Source organism: Argopecten irradians, chromosome 1, assembly GCF_041381155.1.
Source record: "Argopecten irradians isolate NY chromosome 1, Ai_NY, whole genome shotgun sequence".
Taxonomy (NCBI): domain Eukaryota; kingdom Metazoa; phylum Mollusca; class Bivalvia; order Pectinida; family Pectinidae; genus Argopecten; species Argopecten irradians.
The window spans coordinates 56,886,320-56,908,505 of NC_091134.1; the positions used below are offsets into that span (position 1 = coordinate 56,886,320).

General features: G+C 34.5%; 1 protein-coding gene across 1 annotated transcript; it reads left to right on the plus strand.

Annotated features, from left to right (window-relative positions):
• Positions 1-9,759: 9,759 nt before the first annotated feature.
• Positions 9,760-21,980, plus strand: LOC138334754 (alpha-(1,3)-fucosyltransferase fut-1-like). The gene is made up of 4 exons (XM_069283467.1): positions 9,760-9,775; positions 11,124-11,175; positions 19,601-19,658; positions 20,818-21,980. The coding sequence occupies exons 3-4, from the start codon at positions 19,603-19,605 to the stop codon at positions 21,908-21,910; spliced, it is 1,149 nt and encodes a 382-aa protein (XP_069139568.1). The 5' UTR covers positions 9,760-9,775; positions 11,124-11,175; positions 19,601-19,602; the 3' UTR covers positions 21,911-21,980.
• The last annotated feature ends 206 nt before the right edge of the window (positions 21,981-22,186 follow it).

The following is a 22,186-nucleotide window of genomic DNA, read 5'->3' on the forward strand; positions in this document are numbered from 1 at the left end:
AAATAAAGGTTAATCCTATAAATCGCAACTTGTCCTAGAGTTCTGCATGGATTGTTACCAAATTTGGCCAGAAACATCCTTGGGGGAAGGGGAACAGAACTGGTATAAATTTTGGCTCTGACCCCCTTGGGGCAGGTGGGCCGGGGCCCAATAGGGGAAATAGAGTTAAATCCTGTAAAACGCAACTTGTCTTGGAGTTCTGCATGGATTGTAACCAAATTTGGCCACAAACATCCTTGGGGGAAGGGGAACAGAACTGGTATAAATTTTGGCTCTGACCCCCCGGGGGGCAGGAGGGGCGGGGCCCAATAGGGAAAATAAAGGTTAATCCTATAAATCGCAACTTGTCCTAGAGTTCTGCATGGATTGTTACCAAATTTGGCCAGAAACATCCTTGGGGGAAGGGGAACAGAACTGGTATAAATTTTGGCTCTGACCCCCTTGGGGCAGGTGGGCCGGGGCCCAATAGGGGAAATAGAGTTAAATCCTGTAAAACGCAACTTGTCTTGGAGTTCTGCATGGATTGTAACCAAATTTGGCCACAAACATCCTTGAGGGAAGGGGAACAGAACTGGTATAAATTTTGGCTCTGACCCCCTGGGGGCAGGAGGGGCGGGGCCCAATAGGGGAAATAGAGGTAAATCCTATAAATCGCTACTTGTCCTAGAGTTCTGCATGGATTGTAACCAAATTTGGCCACAAACATCCTTGGGGGAAGGGGGACAGAACTTGTATAAATTTTGGCTCTGACCCCCTTGGGGCAGGAGGGGCGGGGCCCAATAGGGGAAATAGAGGAAAATCCTATAAATCGCTACTTGTCCTAGAGTTCTGCATGGACTGTAACCAAATTTGGCCACAAACATCCTTTGGGGAAAGGGGTGCAGAACTGGTATAAATTTTGGGTTTGACCCCCTGAGGGCAGGAGGGGTGGGGCCAAATAGGGAAATAAGAGGTAAATATTCAAATTCCTTCAGAAAAGAAACAATGAACCTGTATTCAGAACATGACTTGACATTACAAACCAGGTGAGCGATACAGGCCCTCTGGGCCTCTTGTTTGGAAGGGAAACAGAACTTGTATAAATTTTGGCTCTGGCCCCCTTGGGGCAGGAGGGGTGGGGCTCAATAGGGATTAAGAGTTTAATATTAAGATTCCTTTACAAAAGAAATAATGATCCTGTATTCAGAACATGACTTGGCATTTCAAACCAGGTGAGCGATACAGGCCCTCTGGGCCTCTTGTTCTGTTTTGTTTTGAAGAAGAGCATACATACTTTATTTTGATGCTTTGTATTTGTTATTACTGTGCATATCTGTACTGTTGAAACGATTAATAGCATGTGACGAAATTTCTATTTTGTCACATGATGTGTACCCAAATTGATAACCAGCAAGAAAAAAATCTATAAAAGTAAGAAAAATCAATTTATACGAATTGTTTGTGATTTTACTATGTAAAGGGGGTGTAGTTGCGCTTATTATACTGGGTTATACTGAATACAGTTATACAGTTTGCTGTAAACATTGACAAGTGTTTTCACAACAGTACCTGGGCTATCGAGAATACATGGTTAGTATCTTACAATACAAGGTTTGTTTTGGTGCGAGACTTAGGAAAGCCGAGCGGCTTTCCGCGTCGAGCACCAAAATAAAACTTGTATTGTAAGATACTTACCGTGTATTCTGTTTATCCTACAAATATCATGGCATTCAAAAGGAAAGCAAATTTACTTGATTTCGCTCGAAGCGAGACGCTTCTTTGATGCGAAGGTGAAAATTCATTCACTAAACCGAATTTGAGATTACTCCTTTTACTGCCGTGGAAAATAAAAAAGCGCATTCACAAACAGTATCCGTAGTTCTATTCAGTGTGATAAATTACTGAAATAAAATGAAAATACTAAAAAAAAAAAAAAAAAAACAATAAATATCCATTCAAGAATTACTTTACAATACACACCTTTGTCATGAGCCAAGAAAAAGACGACACCGCCATACGAGATTTTCGATATTGTCAAAATGACGTCATTCCGGTGAATGTGACGTCAAGATTTAGCAGGACTGAATGGCGTTTCATTCACCAGAAAGTTCAAGTTCTGGATCAAGTTAGAAAAAGTTCCATCAGATATGGAACAAATTCGCGTGATAGTATTGACGGATAGGAGCATTTCGCATTGACAGATAAAGCATAAATTTATCCGGCAGTAGCTATAGGTCAGTATGTGGGACAGTTGCAGGATAAAATTCAATACCCCCGTACGACCACGTAATTACTTATATGACATTTCAATGATTTAAAGTCAGCTTTCTGTGGCATTCACCTAAAGCTATATTGTTCCAATATGGTGTATATGTCCTAAGAATACTATCAATTATTGCCAATGATTATAAAAAGAATCAATATAAAAATACTACAAACATAATTATAGATTAATTAAGTTACAAAATACTAGAATCTAGTAACAGTGTTTAGTAAAAATCAAGATGGAGAAATAACGCTATTCAAAGAGCAATTTGCCCTTGAATAATGAAAAACTAATGTAATACAACTATATTTTTTTTATTTCTGTTGAGTATTTATATCTTTAATTTCATTATTTAATAAAATTTTCTTTGAGGAGGCCTTTCGCTTTGAAAAAAACCCACGATTATTGTACAAATAGTAATTGATGCACGGCCACATTTCTAGGGATTAACACGTTTCAAACCAAGTTATCAATTTCAAAGTTATGTTTCAGATAAAATAACAGAATTAATTGCATAAAAACGAAGTGTAATTATCAATGAATGATGCATCTTTGCTATCACCACTGAGAAATGAGGTAAACTTAATCAAAACAAATGTTTCAGCTATTTTCTCAACTAGGGTATCAATTTGGGTACAGTATAAATTTGGGTACAGTATCAATTTGGGTACAGTATAAATTTGGGTACATTAACAATTTGGGTACAGTATAAATTTGGGTACATTAACAATTTGGGTACAATGACGTTAGATAACAAAACCATAAGAATTACTATCATAAGAATTACTATCTTTATCTATAACATATGCCACCATATGACATATCAGCATATTCATGACAAGTAAGCATATGTATATACATGTATATCAATCATCATTGTATATATAAATATATCATACACATGCTAAAATAGTATTGACTTATTTCAGCAAATTTTATTTCAAAATAGTTTGAAATAGGATTAAACAACAGACAATGGCTACGTAAGTTATCTTAAGGTAAATCTAATAAAAAGTACATATATACAAATGACGCGAATAACTAAGATATATTACGATATAAAAGTCAAGGTTTGTTTCAAAATAAAGAAAATTCAAATAGAAGATTACTAAAAAGTAATGACAATACCAATTGTTATATAAAGGAGATACAAGTTTTGTTTTGCTTCCATGATAATTATCAAGAAGTTTGAACACAACAGCCATGAAGAAAATACCTTCAACCAAGGATCCAGACCTAAAAAGTCAGTATTGGCAGTATGTAAGCCGATGGTCATCCACCTATGTGATTCAGTAATTCTCCATGGTTGCTGTATTCTTACTTATAGTGCAACATCTTTCAGAAAAAAAAGAAATAAGCTTATATCTTTTGGTCGAAATGTGTACTTGTCATTACTTTAGTATATGCAAATAAGAATAATCACGGAACATGATTTAATCATAGTATAAAAAATATAATAAATACCTATTGGACCAGGTATATAGAATAGGCCAGTGGGTTTTCTTTGATAGATAGGACACTAAATATAAGAAAATACAGATTCCACTACAGGACAGTGGATATAATATACCTGGCATTTGCAGCTGATTTTGTACTGTAGGTGTGGGAAATACAACATAGTTCATTTTGAGGTGTGTGATTAATTCAATATACGTTCAGATGTTGTTAACTTACTGTTATTTTCTACACTTAGTTCAACTTTTCAATGATTCAATGCTATTTACTGATAGAAAAATTGATTATTATGCATACAAATGATTGGAGCATGAGATAGAGGTAGGTGATACAATCCAGTATAACTGTTGTATTCCATTTTCTGTTCTCTCGGTGCTTTTTTTGCTTAATTCTAATTTCAAAATATTAATTGATAAAATTATGTTAACAAGTAAATAGGCCGGAAATAGTTTAAATATATTTCACAAATAGTTTAACAATAAAGTACCACAAATCTGCCTGGAACCATATAACATTAATTAAAATGGTCTTTTAATTTACGTATATGAATACGAAACTAAGGTTAATGAAATGAATTATATATAGTCCAGTAAACATACTTTGAGCGAAGCATTAGATTAGCTTCTGTACATTCTAAACAAAACAGTTATTTATCTATGCATATCCACTGTATTTTTCTTAAACATATATGCTGTATTGATATCTAAGGATGCAAGAAAATAAAATATCAAGCTTTACCTAAATACTTATCTACTTGATTATAGGTTTGTGAATGATTTCGTTTCGGAAATACATAATGTTTTGAAAGCGCTTTCTCTTTAAATTATTGACAAGGTGTGTGAATATCTCCTTTATCAACTTTGAAAGGAAAAAGAAATTGCGACTTTGCAAGAATTTGGCTGACGGCTAGGCCTAAAACAAATAATGTTGATAAACGTATTTACATGCATTTTCTCTCCGGAAAAGAACTTCTGGTTTCTAAAACAAATTATTTCTAAAACACAACTGTGATAAAATTTATTGTGATTCGACTGCAGTATCCAACAGAAACCACAGGCCTTACATACCACTGTCCAATTTATCACCTTTGGCAGTCCAAAATTTACATGTGACTGTCCAATAAGATATCGAACGTATTGGACAGCTGCAGGGTAAAAATTGGACTGACAATTTAAAGGTAACATATCGGACAGCACTAGCTAAATTTAGTCGTGATTGATATTGGGTGATTAAAATAAACTAAGAAATTAAGAAGTGGTATCTGATGTACCTCAAACAGTCAAATACTTCACATAATATATAGTAATCTGGCTTATATTCCTAACATTAAAAACATATTATATAACGGTATAACACACCAGTTTTACTTCACTGGTAGCTACAATGATACAGCAGTATCGTTATATTATAAAACATTAATTTATCATATATTAGAATAAACGAGATTACGATTTACGTATATATGAAACTGATTCTATCTTACACAGAACAAGTAAATTTATTATTTGGTACATCTCATTGTAACTGTACAACAAGAAATATCCATTGTGTAGAAAAGCTCGTCATTTTCGGGGTTGTGAGATAACAAATATAAACACATCAAATTTTGTATATTTGGATAATATTTGGACCCCCCCCCCTCCTCGCACCGATTACGATTTAGAATTTTACGATGCATTTTGATGAATGTGGGAGCGCCCGAAGGCGCGAGATTTTGGTGTTTGAGGGGGTCCGGGGGTCTCCCCGGGTAAAAATATTACGATTTAGAATGGCTGTGATGAGTTTTACGATGTATATTAATGATTTTAAAGCGTTCTTAACATGATACTTTTTTTTTAAAGTTTACTGCATTAAGAAATGATAATTGTGAATGCCGTCATATCATTATGCAACTCTGCTCGATCTGAACACACCATCGGCACATTGTTGTTTAACACAAAATAATAATGAATTAATTGTCTTGCTCAGTCATATAAACAAATGAATCTTTTAAGATACATTTTTTAAAATAGAACGTAGAATCCCTTGATTGACATTTTTAGTCTAGGTCATGTGTATTGAATTTTTACTGTTAAACGTTTCAACATTATATGCATACATATATGTACATGAACGTTTAAGAAAATGTGCCACGCAGCGGAATATTGTCTAAAATATGAAATAAAGTGCGAAAATGTGCAGGAGGACCCTTTTTTCTTTCAAATGTGCAATTTTAGAACATTTCAGTCAGCATAAATGGATAAATGGGGGGGGGGGGGCAACAAGAAATGTTTGCCCTCGTCCTGGGAATACCCAGGAGGCAATTATCATACCTTGTTTAAAAGCATTCACTACGTTGTTATTTTTTTAAAGAATACATTTCTATTCTTTTCATCATTTGGAGCGTACATATACTTAAACATAACTTGTTGTTCAAATATTGGGTATCGTTTATGATCTGTTGGCGTTGAAGCATCTTTAAATACTACTGTATATACAAGATAGAGCTATGATATTTACTTACTTATCATCCGGGCTTCTAAAATGTCTATGATACGTCCCATATGTATTAAAAGTGATTCTCAAGTCGTTGTGTATCGTACCAGTAGAAAAACAATAAGCCTAGCTTGTGATAAATCATTGCCATGATATGGAAATATTAGCTATACAACTAAGGTTTTGACAGACGAGATCACTAAGACCATCTCACATTAGGTATTTTTTCGTTTATCAGCTGATAAAATTTATAAAAATAAATAATGCAAATGTATACCTTTCTATGGGGATTCTCTTGGTATATGAGTGATGGTATGTCAGTTTTAAACATGACCCACTCTTTTTACAGTAAAAGGACAGTGAGGATTATTATTGTTACAACATTATTTTCATTTCTATATCTGCTTGACTAAGATCAAGTTCAACGGCACGCTGAACGAAAAGAAGCAGTGGTCTCCCCTTGATCATTTTGCAAATTAATGGATGCTCAAAAAATCAATAGCGTCATCATCATGAAATCAATTTATTATTTTGCTACTTTCTCAAAAGATAAAAGAATGACACAGTTTTTCACATGATCATCTGGTAGGAAAATTCATAAACAAATTTCTTTAAACATTCTTTTTAAAGTACTAGCGTACTTTGAAGTACATTTTATTGTGGACATCAGATATAACAGTAAAATAATTCAAATTTAGTGAAGCTAAAGTATTTTGTACATAGAACAGATTGACAGTATAAAAAGAGATTTAAGGGATTGAAACATTTTTTTATGAAAACGTTAAATCACAATTGTTTTCCTAAACTCGTCCCCACATCCCAAGTGCTAAAACAACATGACTCAGTAGGTAAAAAGGTGAATAAGCTTCAGTTGAGAAAATGATATGATCCAGTAAAATTCAGAAGAATTCTTTATCTACTTGCCCATTTTAGATAAGACATTGTCATATATTCATGTAATTAATTAAGACAACCGGGACCAGATCTTTGCACACAGATCCACATAAGGATTAATAAAACAGTTTCAAAAAATCTATATGCAAATTGTACTTACATGAAAACTAACACGACACACCAGCGTCAAGTTGTAATTATATCTAAATAAAATCTTATATTTTTGCGTAAAGATTTGAGATAAATCTCAGAAATTCTTGAAAAAATATCTTTCTCTCAAAATTTAATATCAATATGAATTACTGAAATATTACTTATGTTTTAAAATCGAACGAGCTTATTCTAAATACTTGACTTAATATCAAATCGCTTTTAAGTAGTTCAACAGAGAGGTTTGTATTAAGAACTCAAGCAAATCAACTAAAGCAACAGAAACTGAACGACTCAAAATTCCAATAATTAACGAGCCTAACTTAACAGTTGGATTTAATGTTAAATTATTGGCTAAGATATTATAGCTTACATTTGACACATCGTGGTAAAGGGATCCAAGCCTCCAGATTGGAAAGATTGAACAGTTATACAGTTTACGGTATATATGTAGGCACAGTTATATGGTTTTAGATTCCGTTGTATTCTTGGGGTATCTGAAGCAAGAAGCGAGAATCACAGCAGTATTATAAAGTAAAATGATTTAGTTGGGACGCAGGATGCCAGGTATCAAACGGAATAGCTAACAGACCACAGAAATACTATACAGATGCTAGTAACAAGCATTACATACTAGCTATGTCTGGGAATTCTGATAATAAGGAAGTTTTAAGTGTGATACAATTGTGTCCTAATCCTATCCAAATTTATACAGTTGTAATACATGATGTCTTAATGTCAATGTATAGATGGATGAAATTAAGTTTACATTAAATAAAGAAGACCATGCTTAGAAAAGCATGAGAACAGAACAGCAGACCAGACTACAGAAACAGAATCACATAGATAGAAAACGAAAACATTTGCAGATGCGGATTGGGTCACAAAGACATGTAAAAATAGTGTCAACATCACGAAAAGGTAAGCAACCAAAGGAGCAACGAAGATGATAGAAAACGAAAACATTTGCAGATGCGGATTGGGTCACAAAGACATGTAAAAATAGTGTCAACATCACGAAAAGGTAAGCAACCAAAGGAGCAACGAAGAGGCTAAATGAAAGAATGTTCTACCATATCTAACATAGTGAGAAACTAATATTATAATATCAGTTGATGCATAAGGTGTAACCAGACAATGGATTTGTTTTACAGACATTATTACACAATGTTTTGACAGAAAATACAATACACAAAAATCACCTCGCTCAAGAACTACAAAGTATGCACAGAATTGAAAATCACTTAAAGTTATGGAACACTATAGCTCTCTCGTATGGTTCAAATATACATGTACTACATGTACATGAATTTGGGTTTAAGTTATATAGTATGGTTTTATTCCTTTAACCATCTGATCTAATCAATATATGGTACCATTTTATCAATACTTGATTTGATTTGATCAATATATTATTTGCTTCTACCATTATTTTATTTTTTTGTCATGGTATTGTTTTCTTTTATCATTATATCAATCGATTTCACCATTATTTGATATGGTGACATATATATTTGATTTACATCCATCATTGTTTTATTTGGTGTTATCATTATATTATTTTCATTTATCGTTATATTATTTGATTTCATCTTTATTTGACTGGATTCCATTGTTATTTAATTCTCTTTTACCAACTTATGATTCTTGTAGCACAAACCAGGGAGATTGAAATTGGTGATGAAAGAATGAGATGACTGATAAATGATATGTATTTCAAAAAGATTATGATAAAATGTGTTGTTTCTAAAATAAAAAAGGTGCAAAAAACTTATGATTCTACTTTACGTCATTCACAAACGCCATTATTTTATTCCATAAAGACTTTATATGGTTATACTTTTTCGTTATATGGTTATACTTTTCCATTTTATAGTTATTCTTTTCCATTATATGGTTATACTTTCCATTGTATGGCTATACTTTTTCATTGCATGGTTATACGTTTCCATTATATGGTTATACTTTTCCATTTTATAGTTATACTTTTCCATTGTATGGCTATACGTTTTCATTTATGGTTATACTTTTCCATTATATGGTTATACTTTTCCATTTTATAGTTATTCTTTTCCATTGTATGGCTATACTTTTTCATTGTATGGTTATTCTTTCCATTATATGGATTTGCATTCTCATTGTATGATTGTACTCATTCATTATATGTATGAGTGTACCGGTAGTAATGTACCTGTACAATTTTACCTATAGAATTGTTTCTGTAGAAATATACCTGTAGAATTGTACCTTATGGATATGTGCTTGTAAGATTGTACTTTTAGAAAGTTTGGAATCTTGTCGCTTCTTTCTAGTTGACTCTTTTCTACTTAACGTCTCAAATGTCTTGGTTATGGCCTTGACATTAGCGTTGCCCTATGAGGTAAAATGGGTTATATCCCATGGCTATTATTTCTGTGTCTCATCCGGTGCGGAAACTCAAACCCTTCCTCAAAGAGACCAACGAGGATATTTGGAAGACGAAATTATTTTAAAGAATGGAAGAAGGGTAACAAAGGGAATCCGAGTGTTTCGCCTTCAATACTCACTTTGTCCCAGGTAAGGTGATCGGCATTTCTATATACCATCAAGCAGCAATGTCGATTTTAAAATGCATATAATATGGGCCAAGTTTCTTGAATATTCCCAGGTAAGGTGATCGGCATTTCTATATACCATCAAGCATTACAGAAGTTAAGGAAACATCTTAATTTAAGGAACCTTCCATAAAAATCTGTAATGGCTTCCTATAGAGGATTCAAAGGTAAGGAATGAAAAGTTTGTGAGGAAATGAGTCCTGATATCATTAACAGCTTTCTATGTTTCCATGGCCTGTGAGCTTTTTTGTGAGGCCCAACCTAGCAGCACCAAGCCCGAGGTGTGACTTTTTGTATAGAAGACCCTGATCTAGTGCTAGTGCTAAGACTGTCATTCGGCCCGTCTCGACAGCAGCAAATCTTTTCGTCATAATACTGTATCTGAATGATATTGTATTTGTTATATTTTAGTCTAAAGAAATATCAGGAACGCTATTGTCCTGTTTACAGCTTGCACTTGTATCTGTTTCCTACTCGCTGATTTAAATACGTTCTTGTGTTTTGTCTTTCTACTGATTTATTTTCAAGTCCACGTGTCTTATTCATCATACTGACTGATTCACAAGGCTTCTGTTTATGTATTAATTCATTTTTTTATTTATTTTATTTATTTTGTTTCTCCGTGTTCAGTATACGTGTTTCCTTTCTGTTGCCTGATTCATTCGATTTTTTTAATTATTTTGTTGTTGCCGGATTCACACGATCCTGTGTTATTGTTATTCACTGATTTCCATATTCTGCTATCTATGTCATGTACACAGCTCAATGCATAAGCGCTATTTCATTGTTCAAATTATTTACGCAGTTTTAGCCATGCTTCTAAAAAGAGATAAATGTGGTATGTTCAAACTTGGTAGTTATTACATATACTTAAGTGTTTTTAAACCAAACCAGAGAGGGGAATATTACATTCAACATTATTTGGTAGTTTTTTGTTTTGTTTTTGTTTTCAATAGCCTGGCCATGGGGATGAATTTCTCCTTTTCTGCAATTATTCATTGATCCGGTATACTCCTGCCTGTTGGTGGTAGTGGGTTGTTCAAACGTGTCAGCTTTAATCGTGTAGATCTAGATATCACAGTTTTATTTCACTTAGCTGTGCTATTGATAACTGCAACAAAATAAAATTAGTAAGAAACTTTAAAAGAGAATAGTGAATTTTGATTGTAATGTATGTGTCTCAATGTCTGAGGATTTAATTTATTTATATTTTTAAAGCTTAACAAACATTTTGAAAACCTAATTCACGTGATCACAAGATAAATATGGAAGTCTCTGATTGGTCTAAACACTAACTTCATTGTTTAAAGCTGTGTCGTGTTTACAAGTGTGTGGACGTATACCAGTAGGACTATTGTCAAGGTAAGTAACACATTTTGTTTTGTTCATGGGCTTCTTCCCAAAAATGTAGATTTCTAAGGGAAATGATAGTAACTACGACATTTCGTAGTATTGAGGTGAAAATGAGCTTGCATTGACAGGTATTCTCGTCGCTATTGATGTATTCATAAAAACAAACCATTTTGGTCTATAGGCAGTACTACACATCGGTTAACCTGTATCTGTACTATTTAGAATTTGGAGGAGGGTGTTTGAGAGTGGGGTTGGGCCGATCACGATATATTGGTACTGTCGGTATTGCTAGGGTGACCGTCGCCCATTTCATCTCGCTTTGCATTTTTGTGTTCTTTACGCCTCAATATCTTGATAATTTGCCAAATCCCTCCCTTCCAAGGCGTTAATTGAGGTATATTGTATCGGTATCCCCACGGGCTATACTTTCATTTTCTGTTAACATGAAAGGCAAATAATATAAAATTGCTTCCTTTTATAGGTACTATATATGTCTCGCCTTTCCTGTATGCATCAGGGATAGTAATTATTGAAAAATGCAAGGAAGGTAAAAACCCCACATGATACAAAAATCTTCAATGAAGAAGGATGCATATATCAGGTTTTATTTTGTTATCTGTTCATTAGCATCAGTGGGTTTAAAATTGTGTTGGTATCAAATCACAATAAAAGCAAAACTTCATATATTATATTTTTGATTTTCCATGTACGACTTGTTGATTACAGGACATTTATGTAGCATAATGACACAAATTTTTATCTTAATATGACATCTGTCTTACCGTCCATCGACATTAAATGCTTCTTTAATCATGCTTAGTATTGTCCCGTTTCAAATAAAGAGGTTCGAGCAATTTCAGTTCAGAGAGACAATGTTTTGTTTTTATTCCATTCTTATATACATCATTCCCTCCCAAACTTGTTTTTACAATATTTGTTACATTCATAAACGCTTTGAAATTCGACAAGTGATAACAGTACAACATTGAATCAATATTTCTCGATACTTTGAGACCATGCTACAGGACAGTTTATATGATGCATGGATACTTGTTGTCGTGTAGAACGTGTAGCATTGGCAGTAATAGTTGAATACAGAATATAGCGACCCGTATTCATCCTAACTAAAAAACAAAACAAATCACAGAGATTTAAATACATCATTTATTACTTGCGTGCTCATTTGTTTAAAGGATATCTCGTAGAATATCTATAGTTTCTGCCCCACTCGATGTTGTTTTTTGTCATTGCTGTTAAGACATTTCTGAGTGCTATTGAAGGACATTCTTTATTTTGAAAAAAACTATTTAGCCATAAATCGGTTTGAATGACATAGAATCGTTTTCTTCCATAAAACTACACGTATCAATGTTGGCGCCGGCGTTTTAAGCAGTATTTTAATCACGTAATTGCTTAGCATATTTGTGTGTTCACCATATCAGTAGATTTAAATTTAGATTCGGGCCTTTTGTGCCATAAACATATTCTTGAGGACTATGTTCCGTTCTGAGCTTTAAATTTGATAGGTACACAATCTATGGAAGCATGTAAGTGGCACATTTTCTATTATTATTATAAAATGTATTACCTTCATACTCTACACTTAAATTTCTTAATTTTACACTTTAATCTGTAATTTGTTTCCCATTTGAATCAGTTAATATTGCTAAATTGTGTGTCTTTCCATTATTATGTAGTTACCTTAAACATTCAAATATCTTAAAAGTATACACATTAACTATACCATAGTATACTTTGTTTTACATTTGGTAGGTGTTACAGGGCACTTTCAGGGCACCTGGATATATCATCCCCATACTGTATCAAGGACATCCGCAAAGAATCGTATAGCTCTAACATCTACTATAAAACCGGGGTTTCGCACATTTTATGACAATATCATTACAATTAACATCATGTTCAGATTTAACATTGTTAAATGTTTTATCAGAAACTACGCATCATCATTTATTTATTTTATATGTTTTACTATGGTGCCTTTCCAATGGAGCATACTATCAAGTTAGCAGAACAACACACAAAACTTTGCTTAATAACAAACGATGACGAAAGACGCATTATTTTTTAAAGTAAATTATCCTGTCAAAGTAAAATTGCTGAGTGAATTTGCGGCCCTCATTTCGGACCTATCCTCACTGCTAATTATACTGAATATCTTCTCATTATACATGATCAAAAGATATTCAACAACGTTTGCTGTGAGAATAGGAACAAAATGCGGGTCGCAAATTCACTCAGCAATTTTATTTTGACAAGATAATATACTTTGAAAAAAACCATGTTTAAAGCAAAATTGTCTACAAAACAGTGTCCATTGAAGTATTACATACCAGATAGATTACCAAGAAACACATAATAAGTTAAGCTCAATATCGATCAAAATTCTGAAATGCACACACAAACACGACCATCGATTTGAAGCACCGAAGTCGTTTAGTGGTGAAATTTAAATGAGAAATGCGTGACAGGCCCACGGACTGACCTTTGTCAGTTATAGGTCACAAAGAAACATCCAAAGCAATATCATCACGGTCATTTCACTTTGTGAATATAAAGGTAACTTACGCCCCCAGCTTAGTCCATCCACAATAGTAGCAATTGTTCTACAATAAAAAAAAGTCTCGGTATGGTGGAACGAATAGTCCAATTACAACATTACACTTCATTAACTTTTACTGTTGTCAGTAATCTTAGTCACCAACGGACATTTGACTATCACACAATACAAACCGTTTGGTAGTGAAACTCTGTAAATTGTCGTTGAATAATAAGACTATATAGATGCCCGTTTACTCTAATAATTTACGCCATAAAACATTTATCATATGAATGAAGAAAACATTATAGAAACAACGGGTTGATTCTTATATGAAACTGTCGTTTCACGATATGTACAATGCAATACTGGTAAATACATGTATTCTCTTTTATTCAATGAATAATGTGGTAATGACGTACTTAATTTGGAGTGATAATTGGGTTATATATATATATATATATATATATATATATATATATATATATATATTTATGATAATATCATCAGCTGCTGTTGTCATTTTTGAATGGAAAGTCGGCTCGGAGACAGAAAATGGAATACACACTTTCTCCCTCTCCCTCCCTTAACAAAATACACACATTCTCCCTCTCCCTCCCTTAACAAAATACACACTTTCTCCCTCTCCCTCCCTTAACAAAATACACACTTTCTCCCTCTCCCTCCCTTAACAAAATACACACATTCTCTCTCCCTTAACAAAATACACACATTCTCCCTCCCTTAACAAAATATACACTTTCTCCCTCTCCCTCCCTTAACAAAATACACACATTCTCCCTCTCCATCACTTAACAAAATACACACTTTCTCCCTCTCCCTCCCATAACAAAATACACACTTTCTCCCTCTCCCTCCCTTAACAAAATACACACATTATCCCTCTTCCTCCCTTAACAAAATACACACATTCTCCCCCTCCCTCCCTTAACAAAATACACACTTTCTCCCTCTCCCTTCCTTAACAAAATACACACTTTCTCCCTCTCCCTCCCTTAACAAAATACACACATTCTCCCTCTCCCTCCCTTAACAAAATACACACATTCTCCCCCTCCCTCCCTTAACAAAATACACACTTTCTCCCTCTCCCTTCCTTAACAAAATACACACTTTCTCCCTCTTCTTCCCTTAAAAAAATACACACATTCTCCCTCTCCCTCCCTTAACAAAATACACACATTCTCCCTCTCCCTCCTCCCTTAAAAAATACACACAACATTCTCCCTCTCCCTCCCTTAACAAAATACACACATTCTCCCTCTCCCTCCTTAAAAATACACACTTTCTCCCTCTCCCTCCCTTAACAAAATACACACTTTCTCCCTCTCCCTCCCTTAACAAAATACACACATTCTCCATCTCCCTCCCTTAACAAAATACACACATTCTTCCTCTCCCTCCCTTAACAAAATACACACATTCTCCCTCTCCCTCCCTTAAAAAAATACACACTTTCTCCCTCTCCCTCCCTTACCAAAATACACACATTCTCCCTCTCCCTCCCTTAACAAAATACACACATTCTCCCTCTCCCTCCCTTAACAAAATACACACTTTCTCCCTCTCCCTCCCTTAACAAAATACACACATTCTCCCTCTCCCTCCCTTAAAAAATTACACACTTTCTCCCTCTCCCTCCCTTAACAAAATACACACATTCTCCCTCTCCCTCCCTTAACAAAATACACACATTCTCTCTTTCCCTCCTTAACAAAATACACACTTTTTCCCTCTCCCTCCCTTAACAAAATACACACATTCTCCCTCTCCCTCCCTTAACAAAATACACACATTCTCCCTCTCCCTCCCTTAACAAAATACACACATTCTCCCTCTCCCTCCCTTAACAAAATACACACATTCTCCTTCTCCCTCCCTTAAAAAATTACACACTTTCTCCCTCTCCCTCCCTTATCAAAATACACACTTTCTCCCTCTCCTCCCTTAACAAAACACACATTCTCCCTCTCCCTCCCTTAAAAAAATACACACATTCTCCCTCTCCCTCCCTTAACAAAATACACACATTCTCCCTCTCCCTCCCTTAACAAAATACACACATTCTCCCTCTCCCTTCCTTAACAAAATACACACTTTCTCCCTCTCCATCCCTTAACAAAATACACACATTCTCCCTCTCCCTCCCGTATCAAAATACACACATTCTCCCTCTCCCTCCCTTAACAAAATACACACTTTCTCCCTCTCCCTCCCTTAACAAAATACACACTTTCTCCCTCTCCCTCCCTTACCAAAATACACACTTTATCCCTCTCCCTCCCTTACCAAAATACACACTTTCTCCCTCTCCCTCCCTTAACACAATACACACTTTCTCCCTCTCCCTACCTTACCAAAATACACACTTTCTCCCTCTCCCTCCCTTAACAAAATACACACATTCTCCTTCTCCCTCCCTTAACAAAATACACACTTTCTCCCTCTCCCTCCCTTAACAAAATACACACATTCTCCCTCTCCCTCCCTTAACAAAATACACACTTTCTCCCTCTCCTTCCCTTAACAAAATACACACATTCTCCCTCTCCCTCCCTCAACAAAATACACACTTTCTCCCTCTCCCTCCCTTAACAAAATAAAAACCTCGAGAATATGAGATGAATTTACATTTTTGTTCATATTTCAGTTACCAAAATGCTTTAACTCATATTGCGAGTAATTCAGAAATGTTTTACAAAACAGTTAGCTAACAATATTGACAGGTAAGTATTAACATCTCAGTAGGAGAAGTGAGAGCAGAACGGCATACTGGGGTGTAAAAGATGGGCTTAAAACATCTATATATTTTGGAAGTTGTTCAACAGATTATATAATATATTGAGACAAATTAACGCCAAACATATGCTCAGATTGACACTTTAAGTAAATTTGAACAAGAGTTTAACAAATATAAACCCTAATCATTAAGTGTTTACATTTCGGTCATATTTGCTCATACTCATCACACTCATCTTACCAGTCACTTGGATATCACCCAATCCATCTTAGTCTGTGTATACAATAAAACTTAACATTTCTGTTTCTGGTAGTATTTGAAATTTTTTAATTGTAAAATTGGATTGTTCTGATCTGTACTCATAAATTTATTTATCTCTTTTATAAATTACACAATGTTAGAGTTAGAAATTCAAAGACTGAAAAAATAGCGTCGTGACGCCGCTTTTATTTATGGCATCGCGCATTTATCGAGTGTGTGTAACCTATCGTTTCCCTACAAATACGTATACTTATCTATGAATTATGGGAATTAACTAATATTAACCATTATATCGGGGCAACTTACATTTGTTGTTACATAATTGAAATAAACATAGCAATATTTGGATATATGCCGAACCAATTTCTCTCTGTATCAATTTTTCATTTCTTTTAATATGACCCTCTACGTAATAACTCTCAGGATTCAGTGACAGAGGGACATTGAGTTCCTAGAGAAAAAACATCGACCTAAGACAAGAAACTGGCAATTGTTGTTCTGAAGGAGGAATTGTGAAACTTAAGACTTGGAATAGATTTTACACAGAATCTATTATTACTTAATACGGAAATAACATTTATAGTGTGTGTATGACACATGCAGTCTGTAAATTAGATTGAAATATAAAAACCCTCACGAACCATATAACTCAGAACAAGACACGTTACACGCAACATGGCATCTCAGTGTTAATGACATCACATTGACATTGCGATAATGTTAACATCGCAACAACACCGGACCTATTTACCTAGCGTTATAGTAAATATATTTGAAAGATAACAGCGTTAAGGAAAATCTTAAGCCCTTGTCATTTAATGGCTATATCAATATTTAACGGAAATATCTATGAATATTCACAACTTAAATTGTTACAAGGTATCAGCGGTGAGTGGTCTTCCTAGATCAGACTTGTTTTATATTACACATAGATCCCATATGACTGGGATGGAATGATTGAAAGGGCAAGCTATTGTCTATAAATTACCATAACATGGATGACGTCCAATGATGAAAAACTTTTTCTGTATTTCCCGTCAAAGGACATGTAAGTTTTTCTTTAAATTGGTATACGTTTCCTGTTAAATCATCTCTCTATTTTATGGCAATAGCTTTTGTCATAGTTGAGGTTTCAGACCTAGGGTAAAGGGAAAGCAAGATATATAATATGTTACAAATCATATAATTAATATCGGAAATATGATATTATGTTTTAATTATTTCAATTTTTATAATGATTAATTCCTAATTTTTCCTTTCGCCAATTTATCAAGGCGATATAAGTTATTTTTACATGATAAGATTATGATGATTTTTAAAGATGCTCCATCGCCGACAACATATACGATACCCAACATTTGAGCAATGTCTTATGTTTAATCATGTGTATACGTGTGTAATTAACACAAAAATACATATCAAATAATTTATTTTGCATTTGGTACATGCTTAATCAGCACCTCGTTCTATATAGCGCATAGTGCAATGGATTTTTTTCGGGACGCAATTAATTATTTTTAATGTGCTTATATCGAAGTACAATATGAAGCACAGATTTTACAATGATGGTAACGGTGTAAAATAAGTAACTTTTATGACTGAAGAAAATACTAATTCGCCTACTCCTGATTTTTATTAGGAAGGTTTTAAAAACATCAGCCATTTGGAATAATGTTAAATAGGATCATATCTTACACTACTTTAAATGATTCAAGGTCGATGCGTACACTTTTGGAGTTAACTCGTCGAACCACTTTTTCAATAGCTTGGCATACACGCTTTCAATTAGGCAGCTCGACAATTATAATCTTACTCAGATCTTCTTTACTAATTTCCCCGTCTACGTTTGTCCTCCATGTTTGTACAAAGTTGACTATTTCTATTTTTTCTAAATTTCTAGTCGAATGATTTTTTTTTTATCTTTTTATCAAAAATACTTTCATTTATTTATTTACTTTGATATCAGTTTCATTGGTAATAGGTTGACGGTTGATTCTTACAAAAAAACTTTGTCTAGACACTAACTTAACTGCTTCTGCTCCGTTCTTTTATGACATTAGTTTACCTAGTGTAGTGACATAGCAATGTTATATCTTGTCAAATCCAAATCTACCAATTTTAGGATGGTAACATAGACGTATAAAAACAATATGGAATTGTGTTTTGCATGTGATACTTCTCAATAACATTTTGTATTTGTAAGTATCAGACATGCTTTGATTTCCCTTTAATCTCAGTGAATATAATACATCTTGTGCATGAATCGGTTGTATCCATCTTTAGAAATACGTAGTAAATATACCTACCTTTTGTGACGTCACAACCAGATCAATTATGCACTTGTGAATTACAGCGATGGCCAAGGGATTCCCATAAATATTCTGGTTATCCAATGACTTCGGTCATTTATAACTTTTGTCACGGGTGTAACATTATCTCTTGCCATTTCTACTGTTCTTGTTACGAACTCAATTGATTCGTCATAATATAGCGGTATGACATCAAGGTAACAGTGATGATATGGCAGAGTTCAAAGGTGTGATTTCAAAATGGCTGTCTATGCTTGGTGTTTTTTACCCGCATTGGCTTTAAATTTCTTCATAATGTAGGTTGATGTTATGCTATAAAATTATTCTAGATATACAGGGTACATTTATAATATTACATGTTATGAAACTTGTCTTGCCAAAGCTCGCAAACATTTCTAGAACCTTTTGCTCATATCGAATGAACACTCGGTTATATTAATCTCCTATACGCATTATCTAATCTTTATAATAAGAGTTTGAACAGCATATCAGAACTAAATTATGATACTTAGGTCTATATCATAACTGACATTCTGTCTTCTTTAGCAATGTCCCTGAGAGGCTGGCGAATTGAAACACGGTCATGCCTAAGTCGTAAAGCAGGGTAAGTATGCTATTTCTGTAGGACGGAACAAATAAAGGTAAAATATTTATATACACACAGAATTATTGATTGTTTGTTCTATTATACTATTTCGTAATATAATTACCGGGCGGATTTAGATATTTGAATCAATATCTGCATACTACATTACGTATATGCGTCCTTCTATCTATCTATTATGGCCTGGTTGAGAGGGCGCTATTGCCTCATTGTATTGTTGAAGGATGTTGTGATGCAAGGATGTTGTGATGCAATAGTGCCCTCTCAACCAGGCCATAATGTGTTTAGTACATCACCCTCACATGAGACCCGTTTTCATGTCATCGTAACAAAGCACGTCAAGCGACACCTCGCAAGGCTATCTCCATTTCCACACCACGTTGTTACATTAAAAGTACAACATATGAATTGTTTCAGAAATCTGTGTTTCTATAAAACGGGATTTAGCTTCATAAAGATTAAAAGTATATCAATATTAGAACATGAATGAACTGTCTTCTGTAGAAAAGCAACGTTTGCTTCCATCGCCGCACACAACAGTCATCTTGACATCTTAGTCGTGACGTCACAATACATTCACGTTCAATTTCGCGCCACTTCAATAGTGCCCGCTTGTCAACAATCTCTCCCAGTGTGCATTGCGGTCCCCACAATTTCACCTCAGTCAACGGCTCACGAACTGGCCGTCTGTTGACCTCGGGTCACATATTATGACGTTATGACGATTGTTAAATACATAGCGCCACCTTTATGTATGACATCAAAGTGATTGTTTTTGAAACGGCGGACGTGGTATGCAAATCGTGACTATTTACTTACAAGAAAATCTGATGTATCCGCAAAATAATCCTTTATTGTTTGGTTTGCCATTGAATGGTCAAATTATATTATGTAAGAACTGACAGTCGTTCACAGGCAAAATGGCACAAAAGGAAACTTACAATATATATTAAAGAATTTAGTATGAGTCCGAAATACGTTTTTAAGAATCTTGAAATTTCGCTGGACCGTTTACAGAGGTGAATGTGGGGACCACAATAATGTGGGAGAGATTGGCTTGCCAAGGCACTATTGAAAATAGTACCAATGTGTGTAGCCAATCAAAGCAAGTCTTCTGTCACGTAATGTACTAATATATCATATTCCTTTTTTATTTCAGAAAGACATCGGTTGTAGCTTGTTTGTTCCTGTTGGTAATCGGTGGACTTCTTTTCCGTCTGCATTATCTTGAGTCGTATATCGCCACCATCCAGCCTCTGCTAAACTATGTACCAAGTCCAAGTCCAAAAGTTGAACACACTATCTACCGTCGAATTCATTACATAAGAAGACCCCACTATATCAGTTCCGAAGTCTTCAAGGACTGTCAGTATAGCTGTTATTTTACTGAGAGCGATACTTTGACAGATGATACAGATAATCTAATAGTTTTATGGAGAGATTTGCCTGATGTAGCTCCGCAAAAACCAAGGAACCAGATCTGGGTTTATCACAGCATGGAACCTCCGACACTTCACGGAAAATCTTACGCATCCTGGAAGAACCGTTTTAATTGGACAATATCCTACAGACGAGATTCTGACATATATAGCCCATATGGTGTCATTGAAAAACGGGAAATTATAGACAAAGAATTTAATTTGCTTAATTTTACTAAAACTTGGAGTGAAAAGACGAAAGATGTTGTATGGTTTGTATCAAATTGCATAAGTCATAGCATGCGTTACGAGTATGCGGCAGAGTTGAACAAAACCATAAGTGTGGATATGTTCGGAAAGTGTGGTGATCAGACATGTAGAGAAAAATGGCCTACATGTGTGAAGAAATTACAATCTATTTATAGATACTATCTCTCGTTCGAAAATTCCATATGTAGAGACTACATCACAGAAAAGAGCTTCAAAATATACGAGAGTCTATTTGATGCCATTCCTATTGTTCGAAACGGTGCAATATTAGATCACTACCTTCCCCCTGGATCTTATATTTCATCAAATGATTTTGATTCGGTGGAAAACTTAGGAAACTTTTTGCATATAATGTCGAACACTAAAAGTACACCTGGAACCTATTTTAAGTGGCGAAAACATTATTTTGCTAAGGACACGATTAATTCTACTGAGACCTTTTGTGAACTGTGTCGCCGTGGCCATACAGATAAAAAATATCAAAAGTTGTACAATAATTTTGAACACTGGTTTCGTGGAGGGGTAGACAACTCATTTTGTTTAATTCTCTCTGATATACAATAAAAACGTTTAAACTTCAAAGTGAAGTTTGACGATTTATTTATTTCTGTAGGTAATAAAGCAATACGGTATCATAGAATGTTCGTTGTGTTTGTACTTTCTAGTTTTATGTTGTTGATATCAAAATCACTTAATTGTAAGAACCTATAGTCGGTTATGTAATCAATTGTTGCTCGGGTGACATTAGTTTACCTTTAAAGATGCTCCACCGACGACAAACATAAATGATATTCATCATTTGAACAATAATTGATGGTAAATCGTGTAGATGTACATGTA